The 26,402-nt window shown below is 45.7% G+C and overlaps 1 protein-coding gene across 1 annotated transcript in view; it reads left to right on the top strand.

Annotated features, from left to right (window-relative positions):
• The window catches only part of rbpjb (recombination signal binding protein for immunoglobulin kappa J region b), a 36,735-nt gene extending 15,218 nt beyond the window's left edge, over window positions 1-21,517 (top strand). The window contains 9 exon segments of the mRNA XM_083639697.1: window positions 174-339; window positions 1,114-1,191; window positions 1,193-1,325; window positions 2,088-2,225; window positions 3,534-3,646; window positions 5,284-5,424; window positions 10,980-11,135; window positions 13,264-13,367; window positions 20,777-21,517. Coding sequence (XP_083495823.1) covers window positions 174-339; window positions 1,114-1,191; window positions 1,193-1,325; window positions 2,088-2,225; window positions 3,534-3,646; window positions 5,284-5,424; window positions 10,980-11,135; window positions 13,264-13,367; window positions 20,777-21,104 — 1,357 coding nt within the window. The 3' untranslated portion in view covers window positions 21,105-21,517.
• The last annotated feature ends 4,885 nt before the right edge of the window (window positions 21,518-26,402 follow it).

The following is a 26,402-nucleotide window of genomic DNA, read 5'->3' as shown; positions in this document are numbered from 1 at the left end:
ATGGGTCTTAATGAGTCCTGTATGTTCTGGTGTCCAGGTTCTTCTGCCCGCCTCCCTGTGTGTACCTGATGGGTCTTAATGAGTCCTGTATGTTCTGGTGTCCAGGTTCCTCTGCCCGCCTCCCTGTGTGTACCTGATGGGTCTTAATGAGTCCTGTATGTTCTGGTGTCCAGGTTCTTCTGCCCGCCTCCCTGTGTGTACCTGATGGGCAGCGGCTGGAAGAAAAAGAAGGAGCAGATGGAGCGAGATGGCTGCTCGGAGCAGGAGTCGCAGCCCTGCGCCTTCATCGGCATCGGCAACAGCGACCAAGAGATGCAGCAGCTTAACTTAGAGGGAAAGGTACAACACGCACACACACACATGCGCGCACACACACACGCACACACACACACACACACACACACTCACTGGAAATTACCATAGATCAGTGGTTCTCAAAGTGGGGTCCTTGAGGGGGTTCCAGGGGGTCCCCAGCAAAAAAGGGGACTCGTTTATTTTCACTAGAATTCCATCCATAAGTAACAGAATGACAGCATTCTGCCTAATGTGTTTCATACTTTCTGTAATCAAACATCCAGAAGCAAAAATCTGATCAGCTGTGGGGCCCTGGGACAAAAATCTGATCAGCTGTGGGGCCCTGGGACAAAAATCTGATCAGCTGTGGGGCCCTGGGACATAATCTGATCAGCTGTGGGGCCCTAGTCTAATGTGTCAGTTCAGGGGTCCTTGATGCCATAGAAACAACCATTGCTACAAATTACTCTTGACCCCTTTTACCATTGCAGAGTTATTATTCTTACAATTTTCCTGTTCACAACAGCGACAAGCCAATATGTAAAAGTCACTGTCATTAACATCATGAGAGGCTGACAAAGATGCATGTACTGTTCGATGTACTTTAGATTTGATAAAAAGCCATTATTTGGATGGAAATCTGAGCTATAGGTATGCGTGTATTTCCCCCCACGACTTGAATTCACCATCTCTCTGTGTGTCCATATCTTCAGTCAGCTAATGATGTGTTCATCAACTGTCATTCATTTTGCTTCAGCAAAAATCCAATCCTAACGTTCCACCACCACCCCTCCCTCTGCTCTGCTCCTCCACCACCAGAACTATTGCACAGCCAAAACCTTGTACATATCCGACTCCGACAAGAGAAAGCACTTCATGTTGTCTGTCAAGATGTTCTAAGAGAAAGCACTTCATGTTGTCTGTCAAGATGTTCTACGGCAACAGCGCCGACATCGGCGTCTTCCTCAGCAAGAGGATCAAAGTTATCTCCAAGCCCTCCAAAAAGAAGCAGTCCCTCAAGAATGCCGACTGTGAGTTGTGCACGTGTGTGTGTGTGTGTGTGTGTGTGTCTGTCTGTCTGTCTGTCTGTACACTTTTGGTGGAGTCAGCTAGTGCCTAGGAGTCTGATATTGTGAGTTCTGCCAGTACAGCATGTGAGTTATGCAGCATGTAGTATTTCTAGTATTTCTCTATTAATAACTGTGAGGCCTATGAAAAATAAGTGCGGTCGAGCTAAAGTCAAGAGACGTCTTCTGTTTTAGTCCGACGATTGCAATCGCTACAATCAGTGTTGGCAACATATATACTGCCTCAAAATACATATTAAAATGTTATGTGTAACTGTGACTGTGTGTCAAAAGCTCTGACGTTAGATTTAAGCTCAGACCAAAATAGCCTCGCATGTAAAAATCACTATGTCGGCATAAGCAAAGCCAGCAGTGGGGGTAATGTTCTGTCAACAGTGTTCGGCATGCTGAAGGTCACAAATTTGGCCTTTTCCAAAGTATACTCGTCATCCAACTGCAGTTTGACAAGGGTTGTTAAAGCCAACGACTGCCACTAGAGGGCGGCGTAGCCTGCTGCTCAGTTGCTAGTAACCAGCTGGTGGTGACTGTCATTTTGAGCATGCGGAACACCTGTAGTGTACACAACACCTCGTAAGATTTGTTTCGTGGCTATTTTCTCACCCCTTATCACATTGTCAACACAGCTGACCTTTAAACGGCCTGTCTGTTTTGGATCATTGTGTAACGTGTGTGTGTGTGTGTGTGTGTGTGTGTGTTCGTCGACAGTGTGTATTGCGTCAGGGACCAAGGTGGCACTGTTCAACCGGTTGCGCTCCCAAACGGTCAGCACGCGCTACCTGCACGTGGAGGGGGGCAACTTCCACGCCAGCTCCCAGCAGTGGGGCGCCTTCTACATCCACCTGTGTAAGCCCCTACCCACTAACAGCACTACTATCTCTACTATCTCTATTCACCACATCATTTGCCCATATAAGGACGCTTCTGCATGACGTCATTTTGTAATCGTCTTTCCGTTTTAGACCCGGAAGTAGATGACGCCTACCGTAGTCCTTTTTAGACTTGCCAAAAAGCTGTTTTCAAGCAAAAAAACAAACAAACTGTTTTAAAGTTTTAATATTTTTTTGGATGAGAACATAACATTCCAAATATGTGACCAGTTCATCAGAATAACGCCTATTTGGAAATATTTAACGAGCAGCGAGGGCTGTGTGACCGGTCGGACTGACGCTAGCTAGTAGGCTATCTGTCAACCGGCTACTGTACTGGCAGTGAGAAAACACTGTCGACGTACTTTTGTAACTATAACGTTAAATGCCGACCGGGTACAGCCATCGGCTCCTCGCAGCAGTAACGCTATGAACATGTCACTGAAGTTGGCCGCAGTGTAGCTTAATTCTGAATGTTGATAAACTTCATTTCATATGATGTTTTGTTTTGAAATTGGCCGCCAACTAGCTCTGAACGGGAAGAACATATACAATTGCGTCTAAACACGGAGGAGAAAAAGTGGGCGGGGCTGCATAAGGTGAATACAAACACTGTTTAACTGGTATGTAAGTCAAATCAATCAAAACAAACCAGTCCAGTATCATTTTGATATCTTAAAGAAAACATCAAATCTAGGACTGTTCAATGCAATGTGGTTTTATTAGAAATGCAATCATTCCATACAAATAGAGAAAACGTGATTTAAATTCACTTGTCTGGGTGGAACAAATCTCATCCATTTCAATCTAAATCATTTAGATCAAGATCAACTTACTAAATCATTCTTCGGTCAAGAATTTAGAGATGTTTTCAACTCATCAAAGTACAAGTCAAGTCCCTACTCCCTAGTCACCACAAAGTGAAGTCTCAAGTCTTTCACCAAGTGGTCTCAAGTCTTCTCTCCAAGCTTCAGTCAAGTCTCTCGAGCAATTCAATTGTGACTCGTCTCGAATCCAAGTCATTGGACTCAAGTCCCCGCCCTTCCTTAACGACATGTCAAACAGTTGATTGATTGTAGACGAAGGACGTGATAGGCTGACCGTGTGTCTTAAGTCCCGTAACATCTGGGAAACATAGAGCTTATGGGAGTTTGACAGCCTGTCTTTGTGTGCGTGTGTGTGTGTGTGTGTGTGTGTGTGTGTGTGTGTGTGTGTGTGTGTGTGTGCGTGTGTGTGTGCGTGTGCGTGTGCGCGTGCGCGTGCGTGTGTGTGTCTCTCTCTCCAGTGGATGATGAGGAGTCAGAAGGGGAGGAGTTCACTGTGAGAGATGGTTACATCCACTACGGCCAGACGGTCAAGCTGGTGTGCTCCGTCACCGGCATGGCCCTGCCCAGACTGGTAACACACCCAATGACACTTAGACTGGATTAGATTACATGACACTTGAATGAAGATGTGGGGAAATTGGGTTAGCACAGTAGCAGGTAATGGAGTCAAACAAAGGAAAATACTTATCTTATTATCAAAGGAAAATAATCAGCTATAAATAAGCATGATATAATGGGTGGTATTGAACATAACACAATGCAGCAGTGATCTTATTAGCCTTGCTGTTTGCTTTGTTGGGACTTTATTTATCCAAGGAAGGATGTCCGGAGAATATGGCTCTTTATCAGCAACACCTTCCTAAAGTCTTCATGTGACGTGTGTTATATGTAAATGTGTGTTATATGTAAATGTATTTTCACACCTGGGAGCTGCCAACAACTACTGAGCCTCCTTCCCTCTCTCCTTCCACCCTTCCATCCTTGTTTCCTTCATTCCTTTCCTTCATTCCTTTCTTCTTTAACCTGTCGATTATTATTACTATGATGAGTTGTTTGGGACAGTTGACGGTCGGAGAGACGGCACCCGGTACGGGATGGGTTTAGCACCCCAGCCTGGCTCTCTCGTGAGGGAGAAATACACAAACGCTACGGATCAGCCTCCTGAAAAGCTGTGTAAAGATCGGCGCGGCCTGGGGTCCTTCAGGCTAGAGCGAGGTGCTCGCCGCAGGCGAATGACGTGCAACGCACAGGCCTCCTTGAGGCATCCTCTATGCCTATGGTGCGGCATAGTAGGATTGCCTTTTGGGAGGGGCCGGGAGAGATGAAGGAGGAGCGCGGCCTGGATTCACCCACAGGGCCTTAGCCCTCCATGCACCGAAGGTCTTACAATACTGCGGTGTAGCACTAGCTCTATTGCAGCGGATTGGGCGTGATCAACCCTTCCGCGGGCAACGTTGCAGACAGAGTAGGAAGGCTGATCCGTGAGCGGCTGCTTCTGGGACGCGGGTCGGGGTCGTAATCGGCCTCGGCTGGGTCTACTGGGCGAGGGTGTATGATGTTGACAGACCCGAAACACCCCACGACCCCAGTTTAACATCACTGATGACGCGTCCCAGCGCATGCTGTAGCATTGTATTTTGAATCGGTCTACACATAGTGTGTATGTATGGTCAGAACGTGGTGAAAACATCTCCATCAGTGTTTCCCAAAGCCCAAGATGACATCCTCAAATGTCTCGTTTTGTCTACAACCCAAACATATTCAAGAAGTCAAGAAACCAGAAAGTATTCACATTTAAGAAGCTGGAATCAGAGAATTTTGACCCCATTAATTGTTTTTACTCAATCCGATTAATTGATGATCAAAACACTGGGCAATTAACTCAATAGTTGACCACTAATCGATTCAACGTTGCAGCGCTAACTTCCTGTCTAACTTTCTTCCCGAATCACGTGACGTCCTTGTTTTTCTGTCCTTCCTCTTTCTTTGTTCTCCCTTTTCTTTCTTTTTCCCTTCCTCCCTTGTCTCAGCTTCTTTCCCGCTTTCCCTTCGCTCCAGTCATCCATCCAGCTTTGAGTCGGCTAATAATAGCTCTCTCTCTCTCTCTTTCTCTCTCTCTCTCTCACTCTCTGTGTCTCTCTCTCTCTCTTTCTCTCACTCTCTCTCTGTCTCTCTCTCTCTCACTCTCTCTCTGTCTCTCTCTCTCAGATCATCCGCAAAGTGGACAAGCAGACAGCGCTGCTGGACGCAGACGACCCGGTCTCCCAACTCCACAAGTGTGCCTTCTACCTGAAGGACACGGAACGCATGTACCTGTGCCTTTCCCAAGAAAGGATCATCCAGTTTCAAGTCAGTGCCTCCACCTACCAATCCTCAGCATCTGCTCTATAGAGACACCTCCACCTACCAATCCTCAGCATCTGCTCTATAGAGACACCTCCACCTACCAATCCTCAGCATCTGCTCTATAGAGACACCTCCACCTACCAATCCTCAGCATCTGCTCTATAGAGACACCTCCACCTACCAATCCTCAGCATCTGCTCTATAGAGACACCTCCACCTACCAATCCTCAGCATCTGCTCTATTCACCTTATTCTTTGCCCACACATGGACGCTTCCGCATTACGTCATTTTGTAATAGTATTTCCGTTTTGACTTGCCAAAAACTCCGCAGGCAAGATGGCTGCGCACACTCCGCTCCTAAAGTGACAAAATTACTCCCCCATAAACTAACATATCTTGGCCAATATGTATGTAACATACAAAATAAAACAACCCGTAATATCTTAATTTTATGTAGAATGCAGAGGACATGTAACTGTTTAGTTAAACTTGCATTACAGGAATATTGTGCTCTTAAGATGACGTTAGTGGAGTGGACGTTAGGTTGCGCACCTATGTTAGGTTGCGTAACCTATGTGCGATTCGAAATAACGCATCCGAGATAGAAACGTTATGAATATAGCCACGTTATAAACAACAAACTAACGCTGGTGATCCGTATGGAATCAGTGTTACTCGAAATGGTTAACGGTTATATCAATTTGGTCATTCAGTGGCATTTTACTGCCATATAACATAACTAACTAGTGGCTAATATTATTAGCCACTAGTGGCCTTCGCAACTAGCACTGAACCGGAAGAACAAATACGTTTGCGTTGAACGCGGAAGAGAGAAAAAGTGGGCGTGGTGAATAAGGTGAATAGAGACACTGCATGAAATAGGCCACGCCCATCATGGTGTCAAGATCGGGGTTAGACATGTGGATCTATTCGCGGGTAGTTGATGGAGCTGGGGTGTTGTGGAACTTGATGGCTGGGGCTGCACTGTTCGAGGTTTTGGGAACGGTTGCAGAGATTGCAGAGATTGGTATGATCCTTGATAAGAATTTATGAATCACTCGCGAGGACCTGCAGGAACAGGCCCTTATAGATTTGTTTTCCCCCCGTTTGGGGCGTGGTTTCTGAATGATGACGCGCGCCGCAGTGTCTCTATGTCCATTTGTAGTGTAGCTGCAAGGCCACCAGGGTGTTGAGGTCAATTCACTCTCAGTTAAAGTTGATCCTGTCCATTCTATGAACAGATGGTTGTGAAGGATTACTTGAGCATATAAACAGCTTGAGTGGACCGGTTTTGAGCTCAACTCTACAGCAGCACCCACATCTCGTTATGCCACATTTACCTACAGCAGCACCCACATCTCGTTATGCCACATTTACCTACAGCAGCACCCACATCTCGTTATGCCACATTTACCTACAGCAGCACCCACATCTCGTTATGCCACATTTACCTACAGCAGCACCCACATCTCGTTATGCCACATTTACCTACAGCAGCACCCACATCTCGTTATGCCACATTTACCTACAGCAGCACCCACATCTCGTTATGCCACATTTACCTACAGCAGCACCCACATCTCGTTATGCCACATTTACCTACAGCAGCACCCACATCTCGTTATGCCACATTTACCTACAGCAGCACCCACATCTCGTTATGCCACATTTACCTACAGCAGCACCCACATCTCGTTATGCCACATTTACCTACAGCAGCACCCACATCTCGTTATGCCACATTTACCTACAGCAGCACCCACATCTCGTTATGCCACATTTACCTACAGCAGCACCCACATCTCGTTATGCCACATTTACCTACAGCAGCACCCACATCTCGTTATGCCACATTTACCTACAGCAGCACCCACATCTCGTTATGCCACATTTACCTACAGCAGCACCCACATCTCGTTATGCCACATTTACCTACAGCAGCACCCACATCTCGTTATGCCACATTTACCTACAGCAGCACCCACATCTCGTTATGCCACATTTACCTACAGCAGCACCCACATCTCGTTATGCCACATTTACCTACAGCAGCACCCACATCTCGTTATGCCACATTTACCTACAGCAGCACCCACATCTCGTTATGCCACATTTACCTACAGCAGCACCCACATCTCGTTATGCCACATTTACCTACAGCAGCACCCACATCTCGTTATGCCACATTTACCTACAGCAGCACCCACATCTCGTTATGCCACATTTACCTACAGCAGCACCCACATCTCGTTATGCCACATTTACCTACAGCAGCACCCACATCTCGTTAATGCCACATTTACCTACAGCAGCACCCACATCTCGTTATGCCACATTTACCTACAGCAGCACCCACATCTCGTTATGCCACATTTACCTACAGCAGCACCCACATCTCGTTATGCCACATTTACCTACAGCAGCACCCACATCTCGTTAATGCCACATTTACCTACAGCAGCACCCACATCTCGTTATGCCACATTTACCTACAGCAGCACCCACATCTCGTTATGCCACATTTACCTACAGCAGCACCCACATCTCGTTATGCCACATTTACCTACAGCAGCACCCACATCTCGTTATGCCACATTTACCTACAGCAGCACCACATCTCGTTATGCCACATTTACCTACAGCAGCACCCACATCTCGTTATGCCACATTTACCTACAGCAGCACCCACATCTCGTTATGCCACATTTACCTACAGCAGCACCCACATCTCGTTATGCCACATTTACCTACAGCAGCACCCACATCTCGTTATGCCACATTTACCTACAGCAGCACCCACATCTCGTTATGCCACATTTACCTACAGCAGCACCCACATCTCGTTATGCCACATTTACCTACAGCAGCACCCACATCTCGTTATGCCACATTTACCTACAGCAGCACCCACATCTCGTTATGCCACATTTACCTACAGCAGCACCCACATCTCGTTATGCCACATTTACCTACAGCAGCACCCACATCTCGTTATGCCACATTTACCTACAGCAGCACCCACATCTCGTTATGCCACATTTACCTACAGCAGCACCCACATCTCGTTATGCCACATTTACCTACAGCAGCACCCACATCTCGTTATGCCACATTTACCTACAGCAGCACCCACATCTCGTTATGCCACATTTACCTACAGCAGCACCCACATCTCGTTATGCCACATTTACCTACAGCAGCACCCACATCTCGTTATGCCACATTTACCTACAGCAGCACCCACATCTCGTTATGCCACATTTACCTACAGCAGCACCCACATCTCGTTATGCCACATTTACCTACAGCAGCACCCACATCTCGTTATGCCACATTTACCTACAGCAGCACCCACATCTCGTTATGCCACATTTACCTACAGCAGCACCCACATCTCGTTATGCCACATTTACCTACAGCAGCACCCACATCTCGTTATGCCACATTTACCTACAGCAGCACCCACATCTCGTTAATGCCACATTTACCTACAGCAGCACCCACATCTCGTTATGCCACATTTACCTACAGCAGCACCCACATCTCGTTATGCCACATTTACCTACAGCAGCACCCACATCTCGTTAATGCCACATTTACCTACAGCAGCACCCACATCTCGTTAATGCCACATTTACCTACAGCAGCACCCACATCTCGTTATGCCACATTTACCTACAGCAGCACCCACATCTCGTTATGCCACATTTACCTACAGCAGCACCCACATCTCGTTATGCCACATTTACCTACAGCAGCACCCACATCTCGTTATGCCACATTTACCTACAGCAGCACCCACATCTCGTTATGCCACATTTACCTACAGCAGCACCCACATCTCGTTATGCCACATTTACCTACAGCAGCACCCACATCTCGTTATGCCACATTTACCTACAGCAGCACCCACATCTCGTTATGCCACATTTACCTACAGCAGCACCCACATCTCGTTATGCCACATTTACCTACAGCAGCACCCACATCTCGTTATGCCACATTTACCTACAGCAGCACCCACATCTCGTTATGCCACATTTACCTACAGCAGCACCCACATCTCGTTATGCCACATTTACCTACAGCAGCACCCACATCTCGTTATGCCACATTTACCTACAGCAGCACCCACATCTCGTTATGCCACATTTACCTACAGCAGCACCCACATCTCGTTATGCCACATTTACCTACAGCAGCACCCACATCTCGTTATGCCACATTTACCTACAGCAGCACCCACATCTCGTTATGCCACATTTACCTACAGCAGCACCCACATCTCGTTATGCCACATTTACCTACAGCAGCACCCACATCTCGTTATGCCACATTTACCTACAGCAGCACCCACATCTCGTTATGCCACATTTACCTACAGCAGCACCCACATCTCGTTAATGCCACATTTACCTACAGCAGCACCCACATCTCGTTATGCCACATTTACCTACAGCAGCACCCACATCTCGTTATGCCACATTTACCTACAGCAGCACCCACATCTCGTTAATGCCACATTTACCTACAGCAGCACCCACATCTCGTTAATGCCACATTTACCTACAGCAGCACCCACATCTCGTTATGCCACATTTACCTACAGCAGCACCCACATCTCGTTATGCCACATTTACCTACAGCAGCACCCACATCTCGTTATGCCACATTTACCTACAGCAGCACCCACATCTCGTTATGCCACATTTACCTACAGCAGCACCCACATCTCGTTATGCCACATTTACCTACAGCAGCACCCACATCTCGTTATGCCACATTTACCTACAGCAGCACCCACATCTCGTTATGCCACATTTACCTACAGCAGCACCCACATCTCGTTATGCCACATTTACCGGGTGTCGTACAGTTGCAGTGCTGCTGACATTAGTTTGAACCTCGAGGTTAGTCGTCGTGGGCGGCTGGAAACCATAGAGACAACACTAGAGGGGACATGAGGTCATTACGCGTAAGCCAAATTCGTTCCATCATACCTGAGGTCCTCCAGTTTACCTGTAACTACAAAATCTGCCTATGGGAAGAAACCACTGTTGTCCTGTTTTGGACCAACTGCTGCACTAAAAGGACCCAAAAGACAAGAGAAGCTGACATCAACTTCCACATGTCAGTGAGAGTAAACAAACTTCAAACAAAACAGGTCTGGCTACTGTGGCTATTAGTAGCCAACAGACTGGAGTTCTATTTGAAACAGCTTGTAACCGTACGTGTTAGCTAAGGTTAGATGTAATCCTTACATTTCAGCTGTATGTTAGTTGGCTAGCACTCTGCTGTCATAGAAACATGTTGTTTCTGAGAACAAGCAGCAGACATCATTCAGAATGACATGTATGTCCAACCAGTGTTTATATTCTAGTGTGGCAGGTCACCATGTTAAACCATACAAAGCACCATTGGCAAACCACCATTTTCCTTTTGTGATGTCATAAACGTACTAACTACAGCATTGATTTGGCATCATTATTATTCGTGTTTCTCTCTCTCCCTTGATGTGTAACACTGTGTGTCCTCCCTTCCTCCCACTCCTCACTAGGCCACTCCATGCCCAAAGGAACCAAACAAGGAGATGATCAACGACGGCGCCTCCTGGACAATCATCAGCACAGACAAGGCCGAATACACTTTCTATGAGGGCATGGGCCCTGTCCACGCACCTGTCACCCCCGTACCCGTGGTAGAGAGCTTACAGGTACGCACGCGCCAAAGAGACAAGCAACCCGTTCATTTCCAAAAGGAGATTTCACGTTCTCTGCTCCTTCCTTTTTTTTTTTTTGGACAATTCCTTTTATTGCTTTGCTCTAAATTGCATGTATTGTACACACATTCTACACGTTCATACAATATCTATCCTAAGTACTGAAGCTAGCATTTTTTTTTTATTTTTTTTATATATATATTTTGACAGTTACATGTATATATCAATACCGGTTACATGGGCAACCATAGCAATACAAAATCAATTCACAATATAACTGTACACTTTTTCTTCGTTTTCTCCCCCCTCCCCTCCCCAAATGCAAATTAAAATACACAACTTCTCTTCAAATAAATCCTCTCTACCCGCCACTCTATATGTGACTCGTTCATATGATGCCATTATCTCCATCCATTCTTTATAGGGAGATGGCGCTAAGGACTTCCAGTGTCTCAGAGTGACTCTAGAGGGCGCTAAGGACTTCCAGTGTCTCAGAGTGACTCTAGAGGGCGCTAAGGACTTCCAGTGTCTCAGAGTGACTCTAGAGGGCGCTAAGGACTTCCAGTGTCTCAGAGTGACTCTAGAGGGCGCTAAGGACTTCCAGTGTCTCAGAGTGACTCTAGAGGGCGCTAAGGACTTCCAGTGTCTCAGAGTGACTCTAGAGGGCGCTAAGGACTTCCAGTGTCTCAGAGTGACTCTAGAGGGCGCTAAGGACTTCCAGTGTCTCAGAGTGACTCTAGAGGGCGCTAAGGACTTCCAGTGTCTCAGAGTGACTCTAGAGGGCGCTAAGGACTTCCAGTGTCTCAGAAAAGTTTGCCGTATCGATAGAAGGAAAATGCAATAGATGCAGTGGAAACAGATTAAGCGAATCTTCCATCGTAAAAAGAAAATCAAAAACCACCCAATTTCATGTTGGCATGTAAATAATAATAATAATAAATTTAGTTGGCACACTAAATAGGGCTACACTTGTAAGGTAAATAATCTTTAGACCGCCGTGGTGTGTTTAAACAGAAGAAGACTGGTATTAATGTTAATATGCGACTCACTTCTAGAATTGCTCCGTGGATTATAACGTCATGCTTGCCAAATTATGGGTGTATTCACACCTGTAGGTCGTTTGCTTTGTTCCGATTCAGGTACTTAATTGATACAATTGTTGCATTTGTGCCTTGGTTCGTTTGTGTTCACACAGCCACAAATCAAACGGTCCAAATAGTATTGTCAAACTTCCTCGATTGGCCAGCAGACACTCTGATAGGCTAATAGCCTCTCGGGATGGACAAAATAATTCCCAGAGATTTTCCTATTATGATTAAGAATGCGTTTTGTTAGACCTACATTGTAGGCTATGTCGGGCGTGCGCCGTGCGAGGAGAGAGAGAGAGAGAGAGAGAGAAAGAAAGAAAGAGGGAGGGATCGGGAGAGAGAGAGGGAGAAAGTTCTTTATGTATTTATTAATGTATATGCTATGTAGCCTATGTAAGCCTATGTATTTATTTAGCCTATTTAGGCTATCGGGAATTTGGAGATAGAAGATCAAAGACCCTCGCAAATTCTGCTATTAGGCTACTATCAAGGAGACGAGGGTTAGCCGAGACATAGGCTATATGAACACCTGTCCTGTCAGGAATAAAATATGAATAAATAATTTAATAATAACGGACATTTCGAGGAAGGCATGCAATCAGTCTGATTGTCTGATTGAACCAGACAATCTTATGACAAAGAAGGCTGGCTCTGATGACCACGACTTGTTTTCATTTATTGAATGGAGACCGAGGTAGATGTGTTTAAGAGCTCGGTCGCTGCACCTGCCTGCAAGACGACACATGTATCAGGTCTAGCAGCAGATCAACAGAGGCAGCAGCCTCAAACACCAGGTGATTGAGAACTGTATAATTCGCATAACAGCAGTGGATGGAAATAAGCATTATTTCGCATTTTCCTTTGGCGATTTTCTGAAAATTCGGTTCAAATTTGCGATACACTTGGAAACGCAACTATATAGTCTTGTCTTTGCCACTACTAGGTCACAGTTATGGATGGAGTGTCATAGCACAGCTTTGAGCCTTTTATAGCAGTCAGCTAACAGGAGATGAACCTGTTGTGTTTGCGTGCAGCTAAACGGTGGCGGGGACGTGGCCATGCTGGAGCTGACCGGACAGAACTTCACTCCAAATCTGCGGGTCTGGTTCGGAGACGTCGAGGCCGAGACCATGTACAGGTGTGCCTTTGCCCTTTTTTTCCTTCTTTTTCTTTTTCTTTTTTGTGTGTTTTCTTTTCGTTTCTTTTTTTTGTGCCTAATTTACCAATCTACCTGAAGGGGTCCCCCCCCCCCCCCCCCCCATTATTTACACACAAACTGAGAACAAAGAACTATGCAAATCACTGGGACTAGTACTGTGTTTGTCCCTTTTTTCCCCTATTAACATTAGAAATGTATCATTATTACAACTAATCTAACAGACATATTGGTGCCCATGGTTTGCCTCTCCAGAGTCATACAAAGGAATGTGTTTTAAATTGAATGGGTGTCATGGAAATATGAATAACTTGGTATTGTAATTTAGCTAAAATCAGGCTGGCCTGCTTTTATCCACTGCTAAAAGCACTTCAGTCAATTAACCCATTGATACCTGATGCAGCATTTGCGTGTATATCCCTCATGTGTGCGTATCCCTTTAAAACCGTGTTAACGCGGTTCGCGGTCTTAAAGGGATACACACCAGTGTTTCCCATACATAAAGGAATTTGTGGCGGGCCGCCACAATAATATTTTGACCGCCACAATAAGATGTTGACCCAAAAAAAATATATATATATATATATATATATATATATATATATTTTTTTTTAAAAATATATATATATATATATATATATATATATATATTTTTTTTTTACAGTGCACCTGAACGCAACATGCAAGATATCCGCTGAATAAGTGTCCAATAAATGTTCATGTCATTCTGGCCAATACTTCTGTTATAGCATTTCAGTCTGGAATATGGAATATCTTTCAATAATCTATGATTTAGCTGCTAAATTGTCAAATACCGCCATCTGCTCGCTACCCAGGCACTTATGTATGTACTTAACCTAACTAACTTAACCTAACTAACTATCCGGTGTGCACAACACTGTCAGCCTAAACTCCGGCTGACACCCCAAAAACCTACAATCCGCTACAGAAAAATGTATATTGTTTGTTTATTAACTGGCCCCTCGCCTTCTATCATTTCACGAAAGTGGCAAAGCAAGTTGAGTATCCCTGACCTATAGGGAGAAATTTAGTTTGTCATTGTAAACCCACAGCACAGTAATGATGACATGTTCTTCATAGATCTAGCCTTTTCATTTTGCTCTTAAGCTTTCTCAAAGTACACCAAATTCATGCATTTTACTTTAAAATGTTTAAAAAAATCTCGCGGGGGGGCATGCCCCCGCGCCCCCCTAGGGGGTCTGTGGTCACCCACCACAAAATCTCAAAATCCTGTGGGAAACACTGCACACACAAATGCTGCATCAGGTATCAATGGGTTAAAAAGAGTAACAATGTCCCCGTCAAACCTGCGGAGTGGTTGATTAGCTTTGACTGAGCCACAAACTGATTTAATAGCTTCAGGTACCGCAATGTTTAAACGACACTCTTGAAAGCGACCGCCGGCTTAAACGTTTGTGTCATGTTGCGCTTTTTACAGACGCATTTAGGTCTCCTGTGTTTATCAGTGCCGCCCGGGCAGGATTAAGTCATAGACATGGTGAAAGACCCCCATGACCACTGTCTGCTAAACAGTGGGACCTCCCAGACGACGCGCTGTACGCAGTGTGCCACACACCACGCAGTGTGCCACACACCGCCAGCTTTTCAAATCCCACCCAGACAAACTGTGACTGACATGTTTTGGCACGTGCCACCTGCAGACTTGTCCACACATGGATGTGGTCTCCCGTTGTCCTGAACTGAATGGTAAACTGTGCCGGGACAAGGCAATCTTTTCATGCTACACTCGGGCTCTTGTTGTCCACTCTAAATTAGTCTTTGGATTTATTTACGTGATCTATGTATGCCCAAGCTAGATCCCTTTGAACTCCCCTGTTTGCAGTGGCAGCTCTTCAATAAAGAAAAGATTTGTAGGGGGGGGGTCTGGGTAGTGTAGAGGCGAAAGCCCACCACCGGGGAAACCCGAGCTCAATTCCCGGCAGCGGTACCTCCGGCTTGGTCGGACGCTCCTACAGGCAAAATTGGCCGTGTCTGCGGGTGGGAAGCCAGTGGGGTACGAGTCGTGGTCGCTGCACTTGTGCCTCCTCTGGTTGGTCAGGGTGCCCGCTCAGAGGAGAGGAGAGGGGAGGGGAGGAGAATATCCCCACGCACCATGCCCTGCTGGTGAAACTCCTCACAGGTGAAAAGAAGAGGCTGGCAAGTGACGACTGCACATGTATCGGAGGAAGCATGTGCTAGTCTACGGCTCTCCACATGTATCGGAGGAAGCATGTGCTAGTCTACGGCTCTCCACATGTATCGGAGGAAGCATGTGCTAGTCTACGGCTCTCCCCCAGATCAGCAGAGGGGGTGGAGCAATGACCGGGACAGCCAAGTACAATTGGGGAGAAAATTTGAGAAAAACCCGTAAAGAAAACAAAGAAAGATTTGTAGAAGTGTAGAGTTCATTTCGAAAAACGCATTCGGTTTTGGAAAGAAATTTAAAATCTATCATTAGCATTTATACAATATTAGTGGAATACCCGTGCGGAGTATCCGGCTGCGCAGCCATCACTCACTCACTCACTCACTCACTCACTCACAAACAGTCTTTGCCTTCTTATTATAGTTGTGATTGTGATGCTCTTTGGAAGCATACCATTATGACATCTTCAGTGATGCCACGCATGCATGTCTGCCTGTATGTCTGTCTGTGACATCATCAGTAATGTCAGAAATAAATGATGATGTCATACCAAATGATGATGTCATAAACATTGTGACATGATCAGAGATGTCGACAATTGTGATGTCATCAGTGATGACATAAATCCTTCCCTGTTGAGGTTATAAAAGGGACGACTCTCCCTTTTTCACACCTTCGGTCTCACAGTCTATCATGTCTGCTGGTAACTGGCACGTATCTGAAGAGCAGTTTCTGTGCTCCATCTGTCTGGATGTGTTCACTGATCCAGTCTCCACACCATGTGGACACAACTTCTGCAAAAGCTGTATCGCTCAGCACTGGGATGTTAATGTCCCACGCCAGTGTCCCATGTGTAAGGAGGTTTTTAACAGAAGACCTAAGCTGCGGGTCAATACTTTCATATCTGAGATGGCTGCTCAGTTCAGAAGGTCAGTGAGTCTTAGGCCTAAGACAAAGGCTGACATTCAAAAGATGATCCAGGAGAGACAACTGAAGATTCAGGAGATCAAACACACTGTAGATCTCAGCAAGGAAGATGCAGATAGAGAGATAGCAGACAGCATGCAGGTGTTCACTGCTCTGATGCAGTCTGTGGAGAGAGGCCAGGCTGAGCTTATTGAGATGATTGACGAGAAGCAGAAAACAACAGAGAAACAGGCTGAAGGCTTCATCAAAGAGCTGGAACAGGAAATCTCTGAGCTTATGAAGGTAATCGCTGAGGTGGAGCAGCTCTCCCACCTTCTCCTTCTCCAGAGCTTCCCATCCCTGAAGACTCCTCTAAAAACCAAGGACTGGACAGAGGTCAGTGTCCATCGCTCTTCATATGGGACTGTGAGGAGAGCTGTGGCTCAGCTGGAGACTCTTAGGAAAGAGATGGACACTGTTGTTGAGCTGAAGAGGGCCCAACAGTATACAGTGGATGTGACTCTGGATCCTGATACAGCACATCCCAATCTCATCCTGTCTGATGATGAGAAACGAGTACATTTTGGTTTGAAAAAGCATCTCCCAGACAACCCAGAGAGATGTTCTGGTTGTTTCTGTGTCTTAGGAGAGCAGAGCTTCTCTTCAGGAAGATTTTACTACGAGGTTCAGATTAAAGGGAAGGCTGACTGGATGTTAGGAGTGGCCAGCGGATGGATCAACCGGAAGGAACCAGGCTTCCCAAGGTGCCCTGAGAATGGCTACTGGACTATAGGTTCGGGTGCGAAGTGCGAAGCTTACGCTGCCCACGGTTGTGTGGGTCTCTCTCTGAAGACGAAGCCTCAGAAGGTGGGAGTGTTTGTGGATTATGAGGAGGGTCTGGTCTCCTTTTATGAGGTAGATGCTGCAGCTCCTATCTACTCCTTTACTGGCTGCACCTTCACTGGGAAGCTCTACCCAGTCTTAACGTGTTGTGGAAACTGCCGTCTGATCATCTCGCCTGTCAATCACACAGAATAGACTAAAGCTGTGTTCACACCAAGATATTTATTTTTCGCTCTGTCGCTTGATTCAACCCTTTGGAATCGCTCTGTCGCTCTGTTTAAATCGCTCGTCAACAGGCACAATAATTGACGGACATCTGGGGGCTATAACGTTACGCAATGTCATGCTATTTGTCCACTCCGAGCCACCGTAGTTGTTTACAAGCTAAGCCTATCAGCGTGCTCCTAACGTGAGCTCTATACCGGTAGTACAGACTTCACTTCATGTCAGCTGTCAGCCTGTCAATCAGCTGTCAATGCGGTTTGTTGTCACACAATAAACCAGCGGTTTGTTCCAAGCCAGTGTCATCCTTGACTCGCTCTCACACGGCAGCCAATCAGCGTTGAACAGCGAGCGACTGATGCCAGCGTATTTTCGCTCGAGTTGGGATATTTCATCTGGGGCGACGAGCGTATTTTCTCCCCATCGCTCTGTCTCTGCCGCTCGGACGCCCAGCGATTTTTCTCGCAGGCGAATATATGCTCAATCGCTCGTTTGCATTGACTTTGTATGTAAACTCGATGCCAGCGAAAAACTTTAATAGGTCTGTGTGAACGCAGCTTAACCGTTAGATTTTAGGGCGTGGCCACTAGGGGCCGAGGCGTCTATTCACCTTATGTTCAGACGCAGCAGTGGGCCAAATTCTTCCGGGTTGTTTTAACACTTCCGGCGGTCACGCCGCCAAATATGAACCAACGTCATGAAGAAGAGAGTTGTTTTTGGAGCGGACAGTGCAGGGGGTAAAACAAAGAACATAGCCTACTACTTTGAGCTCGGTACACAGCAAGCAAGCGGAGTATCCACTGTTAGCCAGGTCAGATAACGTTACCGTCGACAATGACGAGCACTTTCTTGTAAAACATACCTGGACCCCAACAAAGAAAGCTTCAGATAGTTTTCTCTCCTCCGAGCGCTCGAGCCACTTAAGACCCGCAGACGTTAACGTAATTCCCTGGAATGCGAGACGTAACGAGCCAGTTACATGGCGTTGCATTCTTAGACATTGCCGTTTGCTTTTATTTGGTATGTTACATACAATTGACTAAATGATTACCGTAGTTAATTCAGAGTTAGATGATATTGGAGCCGCCGGACATTTTATTTAAAACAAATTTAGCCGGAAGTCGTCACACGACCACACAACCGGGTCAAATGGGCGTGGCTACATAAGGTGAATAAGAGGGTCTGTACAGATGCAGCAATCTTCATTTGGCACCCAGGCCATGGCTGATCCGTGGCAGATTCCTGGCCGGTTCGTGTGGGGTGCTAAATCCCCCTCGATGATGTCGTCGAACACTAGCCTGATATTCAGACTGAATCGTCGACTCATTTCCTCTTCTAGTCTGAGACTGCAGTCACTTCAGAGGATTTCTATGAGTGGGCGGGGCTTCGGTCTTCCCTAACCAATCAACAGAGACCAAGGTGTCCAACGGATTGTCAAAACGAATGTGACCGTTGATGAAAAACGTGACTTGGACGTAACAAGCAAGCTATGAATGGGATCTATCAACATCCCCCTACAGGAGCTATCAACAGCTCCGCCAGGCCAGGCTGCGCCGAGCAGGGCTTCACACAGACAGCCAGAAAAATATACATCGTAATAATAATGATCATATCCAAGCTAGAGGGGTCCTGTCTACTCCAACATAAGTGTAATAATAATGATCATATCCAAGCTAGAGGGGTCCTGTCTACTCCAACATAAGTGTAATAATAATGATCATATCCAAGCTAGAGGGGTCCTGTCTACTCCAACATAAGTGTAATAATAATGATCATATCCAAGCTAGAGGGGTCCTGTCTACTCCAACATAAGTGTAATAATAATGATCATATCCAAGCTAGAGGGGTCCTGTCTACTCGAACATAAGTGTAATAATAATGATCATATCCAAGCTAGAGGGGTCCTGTCTACTCGAACATAAGTGTAATAATAATGATCATATCCAAGCTAGAGGGGTCCTGTCTACTCCAACATAAGTGTAATAATAATGATCATATCCAAGCTAGAGGGGTCCTGTCTACTCCAACATAAGTGTAATAATAATGATCATATCCAAGCTAGAGGGGTCCTGTCTACTCCAACATAAGTGTAATAATAATGATCATATCCAAGCTAGAGGGGTCCTGTCTACTCCAACATAAGTGTAATAATAATGATCATATCCAAGCTAGAGGGGTCCTGTCTACTCCAACATAAGTGTAATAATAATGATCATATCCAAGCTAGAGGGGTCCTGTCTACTCCAACATAAGTGTAATAATAATGATCATATCCAAGCTAGAGGGGTCCTGTCTACTCCAACATAAGTGTAATAATAATGATCATATCCAAGCTAGAGGGGTCCTGTCTACTCCAACATAAGTGTAATAATAATGATCATATCCAAGCTAGAGGGGTCCTGTCTACTCCAACATAAGTGTAATAATAATGATCATATCCAAGCTAGAGGGGTCCTGTCTACTCCAACATAAGTGTAATAATAATGATCATATCCAAGCTAGAGGGGTCCTGTCTACTCCAACATAAGTGTAATAATAATGATCATATCCAAGCTAGAGGGGTCCTGTCTACTCCAACATAAGTGTAATAATAATGATCATATCCAAGCTAGAGGTGTCCTGTCTACTCCAACATAAGTGTAATAATAATGATCATATCCAAGCTAGAGGGGTCCTGTCTACTCCAACATAAGTGTAATAATAATGATCATATCCAAGCTAGAGGGGTCCTGTCTACTCCAACATAAGTGTAATAATAATGATCATATCCAAGCTAGAGGTGTCCTGTCTACTCCAACATAAGTGTAATAATAATGATCATATCCAAGCTAGAGGTGTCCTGTCTACTCCAACATAAGTGTAATAATAATGATCATATCCAAGCTAGAGGGGTCCTGTCTACTCCAACATAAGTGTAATAATAATGATCATATCCAAGCTAGAGGTGTCCTGTCTACTCCAACATAAGTGTCCGTAACAATGAGTGTCAAAAAGAAAAGGCATATTATTTTAAGCTGTATAAGATGCATTTTTGTACTGGTATTTGTTTGTTTGTGTGTGTGTGTGTGTGTGTGTGTGTGTGTGTGTGTGTGTGTGTGTGTGTGTGTGTGTGTGTGTGTGTGTGTGTGTGTGTAATGTTTTATATCAGTTACCCTAAATTGTTTCACTGGCAGCTGTTCGTATATGACTCTGGTGTCGTTTCTTTCCCGTGCACACCCACACACACACACACACACGCTCTCTCACTCTGCAGGTGCGGGGAGAGCATGCTGTGCGTGGTGCCCGACATCTCGGCGTTCCGTGAGGGCTGGCGCTGGGTGAGGCAGCCCGTGCAGGTGCCCGTGACGCTGGTGAGGAACGACGGCATCATCTACTCCACCACACTGACCTTCACCTACACGCCGGAGCCCGGGCCGCGGCCGCACTGCAACGCGGCGGGCGCCATCCTGCGCGCCGGCACCGCGGCCGGCCTGCTCAGCAACAGCAACAGCCAGGAGCCCGGCGGCGTCTACGGGCCCAACAGCACCTCCAACGCCGGCGTCACGTCCGCCTCCAACGCCGCCGCCGCCGTGCTCTCCTAACGCCACACACAATACAACACACGGCCTTGAGAGCAAACGTATACCAGGAGGTATATAAAGACAAAAACAAAACTGACTCTCTCTAAAGTGCTGCACATTAATTTTGGATTCAAGGAAGCTGAAAAGAAAAAATCGGGACAGAGGAGCGAATGCAAGAGGGGGGGGGGGGAATTTGAAGGAGGAAGTGACATCACACGTTGTCAGCCGACGGGAGTAAGAGAAAAGGTGCTCCTCCACACGCTCGTGCCCTCTGCTGCCCTCTGCTGGTTGCTTAAGGGACCCGCCTGTCCCGTCTCTGGTGTTGGGAGTGAGCGAGTTCCTGCCGCTTCAGAGCACCAGCACCTATTTCACGGCTGCTGCCAGAGCGGAAACCATGACAACAATACATCCAGCGTAACCACGACGACAGAAATACATCCACCATGTACAAAAATTGTGTTTAAAGAAAAAATATATTTTTTGCGCCCCCCTGCTAACCCCCCCCCCCCCCCCCCCCCCTCTCCCACCACTTGGTTTCTTCTCCCCCCCCCCCCCCCCCCCTCTCTTTCTGTTGTTTTGTTGTTGCATTAGTTTGTGGTATCTGAACGGGGGCTGGATGTATTGTTGTTGGAGGGAGCGCGAGGATGCAGAGGGACACAGATAAAACGTGACGATGATAACATCGTTTTATGGACCAAGGATCTTGTATAAGCTTTAGTAAAGGTACATTTTCTCCATACCTTTTTTGTATTAAACATATAGTACACTTTTGTTACCAAATAGTTTCTATTCTTCCTCTGAGTTTGGGTTCTTTTTTCCCCTTGAGGTCCAAAATCCCAACCTGTATATTAATGCAGCCTTACTACAAATGCCTGCTTTTTTTTTCAGTCTTCGGATGGAACACTTCATTTCTTTTTCGATTTTCTGTTCTTCTTCTTTTTGGGATACTGTTGCTTCTTCTGTTCGCGGGAAACAAATCTGAAGTCTGGGTTGTTTTTATTTACATAACCGAAGGTTCAAGGATGTGTTTTTTTATTATTATTGGGGAATAACCTCAGAGGGCCTATTTTTTATCATTGGTTTTTATGAAGTCTCTAAAAAGAAAAGCTTTAAGCAATGCGTCTGCCTTGCCTGCAATACTCCCATGTGCGCTAAGTCTCTATACACATCAGTACATCTCACATGGAGCCATAGGAACCTTTGCAGAATACATAAAAAAAAACTAGACTTCCACAATTACAAAAATAGTCAGTTTGCCATTTTCACAACTATGTATTAGGAGTAGTCATTGACTTAAGAGGATAGCCTTGTACTGTACATTATGATGGAGTACTGTATTATTACTGTGTGCACAGTCAAAAGAATCACATATCTGAAATCACGTCGCTCCATTGGTCACTTAACTGTACCGACCGTATCAAATGATGTAGTGAAACGTGTCAATGTTCTCTCTAAACCCGCGCCTGGCACGGTGTCTTCCAGTGTGTGCCGTTACGTTTCTGGTGGTGGCATTCAACTTTCAACGCTGTTTCCAAAAGCGCATCCGTGCGTTTCAAGACAAGACACTTCCAGTTTGATGTGGCCTTACCGATAACTTTTTAGTTTCAAAAAGTACTTCACTTACTTAACCGTTTTTTGCAAAATAACCCTTGTTTACGTCACCTTGGAAGAACCTGTGTGTCACACACACACAAAAAAACGAGAAAAAAAAACTGCTGTTGCCTCACATCTGATCAGAGGAGCTCACATCTTATTTGACCTCATACCAGCCACAGGTCCATCATCACGCTCCAAAAACCACCTTCTCATACCAAGCGCCTTCTGAAGGATCTCTTGGCCTTCATTTTGGTGCACGAGTACAATAACCCCCCATGTCTCGTCTCGTGATGATCTCACGGTGCACGGCGCCCCCTTCCTTCACTTTTGGTACAAATGTCTGGCGACGAGCGATCTAAGCTCCTCTCAGCCTTCTTAAGCCTTTGGAACTCTCCTGTGCTCTTCACTTTGCAGAAGCCAGTGTGTGTACATTGTGCTCTGCACTTTGCAGAAACCAGTGTGTGTACATTGTGCTCTGCACTTTGCAGAAACCAGTGTGTGTACATTGTGCTCTGCACTTTGCAGAAGCCAGTGTGTGTACATTGTGCTCTGCACTTTGCAGAAGCCAGTGTGTGTACATTGTGCTCTGCACTTTGCAGAAACCAGTGTGTGTACATTGTGCTCTGCACTTTGCAGAAACCAGTGTGTGTACATTGTGCTCTCCACTTTGCAGAAACCAGTGTGTGTACATTGTGCTCTTCACTTTGCAGAAACCAGTGTGTGTACATTGTGCTCTTCACTTTGCAGAAACCAGTGTGTGTACATTGTGCTCTTCACTTTGCAGAAACCAGTGTGTGTACATTGTGCTCTCCACTTTGCAGAAACCAGTGTGTGTACATTGTGCTCTCCACTTTGCAGAAACCAGTGTGTGTACATTGTGCTCTCCACTTTGCAGAAACCAGTGTGTGTACATTGTGCTCTCCACTTTGCAGAAACCAGTGTGTGTACATTGTGCTCTCCACTTTGCAGAAACCAGTGTGTGTACATTGTGCTCTCCACTTTGCAGAAACCAGTGTGTGTACATTGTGCTCTCCACTTTGCAGAAACCAGTGTGTGTACATTGTGCTCTGCACTTTGCAGAAACCAGTGTGTGTACATTGTGCTCTTCACTTTGCAGAAGCCAGTGTGTGTACATTGTGAACTCACTGTTCCGAGAGTAGTGGCACTTGTCTGTGTTCGTGGCGATCGAGCCTCCTGTAGAAGTATAAAGGCCTTCTATATGTGTGTATTATTGAAAGATGTGCATTTTCCAAACATAACAGCAATATTGTACAGGTCATTTCTGTTTTGTGTCATCGTTTTGTCTGCCTGACCACTAGTTCACCAGCCAGCAAGTGTGTGTGTGTGTGTGTGTGTGCGTGCGCGTGCGCGTGTGTGTTTTTAGGGTGTGTGACTGTCATGTCTCGCTATATAGTTGCTATAATGGAATATAGAGTCAGACTCGCTCCATTTCAAAAGTGTGTTTTTCCCAACAGACAAAATTGACTTGAGATTCATTGGGTTCTGCTGTCTTCCACCCGTCATCCAAATGGACACGATCAAATCTTCCCCCGCTGTCTGATAATTGTGTGCAAACATTCAAAGGCAATAATACTTTTGATCCTAGTATTACAGGACAACTTCTCGATACGCTTCCGGGGGAAACGAACCACGACACTGTAACTTGAATGTCTGCAAAATGAAGTATTTTTGACTCTTATCACAAACCTTTGAAATAGGGCAAGGAACAAAAAAAGATTCGCTTGCACCCCTTCAATGTAAAAAGAAGAAGAAGAAAAATTTAAGTTATGTTCCCATTTCAAACCCCCCCCCCCCCCAACACCCTTCCTGTCCGTCATTATTGATGTTAAATGTTTTATATTGTAATATTGATATTTTTTAAATTATTGGTACAAAGTCTCCCCTTGTCTTATTCAGTGTCAAACAACAAAAGAAAACAAAGTGCATTATTGCCCGTGCTGCCTAGTTTGGCCTGGGAGTGTATTTTTTAAAAGGCCACTCCCTGTCTGTCCTGGAACTGTTGTCAAAGAAACAGGTGCTATGGTGGCTGTTGTAGCATCGAAACCAATTAGCGCTTCTTCATGCCGCCGCGAACGTTGTTGATCTCCTGCGACACGCTGCGGGTCAACCTGAACCCTTTACTCTGCGCGACGGAGCGGTCACCAAATCTTACTGTCCATTTCTAACTTGAGTGTTTTTTCTATGTCTACTAGGGTGAGCTCTAAAATCCTATATGTTTTCACATAGCTTCTATATTAGCATCACACCCTTAACCCCCCCCCCCCCCCCGTACTCTCCCAGCTTGGAATATTTTTTGGTTTTTGTTTACATGTTCAGTTGCCTCTTCGGCCTCGTCTTCATCACTCAACACCTGTGCGATTCTGAACAGAGCGCAACATGTGCTCTAACAGAGAGGGAGATGTGGTCCCCCCCCCAAGAATTATTTTTTTCTTGTCCCTTTGACAATCTGAGCTGATTTACAGTTTTGACGTTTTCTCTTAAACGTGTCTTTAGTTTTGAAAGAGAAAGGGGAGGACGTGCTTCTTCTCCACGTTCACTTCTAAAGGGGACGACATTGTTACACGCCTGTATTCACCTCCAGAGAAACGCCATCCATCTCACTAGCATTTGCGATGCTTTTACAGAATATCTCTACTTAACTGGTTTCTTTCTCTTTTGTGTGCGTGTGCGTTCCGGTCATAATATTTGTTTTACTCTTCCAAAAGCAGCTGTTGTGTTGTTGTTGTTTTTTATAATGAGCTCTGAACAATGTATGTATCCTCTAATATGCCAAATGTCTTTTATAATGTCGTTCTATTCATAATAGTCGCTTCGGAGTCTCGCTTCATGGGTGCACATCTCATCGTGGCGTCCCGGCGAGAAGCTCATCATCTCAAATATCCCACTTGATTGGACGATGGAGTCGGCACTTAATATTACAATGGCTACAATTAAGCATATATTGATGCAAATTAGCGTGTTAACGTCATCTAGCGACTTTCCGAGCAGCCAATAGTGACTGACTCTGCTGGACTGCTCAACCCTAATGGGGATGAAAGGAATGTGCAGGGGGTCCCGCCCCCTCCATCGCCATCGTAAATGTCCCGTAAAGCGAGACCCCCGAAACGAGTGTTATTAAATAGAACTTTAGCTTAGGAATGTAACCCCAGTTCTGTGAGTAAATACGAGCGAGGAGTCTCGGCCACACAAGCCTCCTTGCCGGGCGAGAAGAGATGGCGTGTCGTCATAATGATGCTCCACTCTCACGCCATTTTTTTAATTATTATTATTGTTATTATTATTATATAGTGGCCACTCCCCCGGACACGCACCGGAGTGTGATTCGCTTCACCAGCCCATCAAGTTGGGCATGTGAGATATGAGCTTCTGCCAGGGACGCCGAGACTCCTCGCTCATATTGCTCGTAGAACCGGGGTTATATTCATAACCTAAAGTTTCATGCACTGCTAAAACAAACAGGGGCAGAGTGAGAGGCAGCTTTAAACAAATAAATAAAGAGTGTGGAGCCCTTCTCTGTCGCACTCAGCCTTACTACTTCTCCTTTAGACTATTTGGCTGTTTGCACTACAGAGCGCTATTAAACCTTTCTTTCTCTCTCACACATTTCATCCTCGCTCGTCTTCCTTCACGTCTATGTATGTACGTACGTTTGGACTTTTCTCACCTTACCCGTGCTCCTGTACATGCAGCTTAGCTTGGCTA

This window comes from Poromitra crassiceps (assembly GCF_964638095.1).
Source record: "Poromitra crassiceps genome assembly, chromosome: 7".
Lineage (NCBI taxonomy): Eukaryota > Metazoa > Chordata > Actinopteri > Beryciformes > Melamphaidae > Poromitra > Poromitra crassiceps.
Note: the sequence above shows the minus strand (reverse complement) of the source record. Positions and strands in the feature narration are given on the sequence as shown.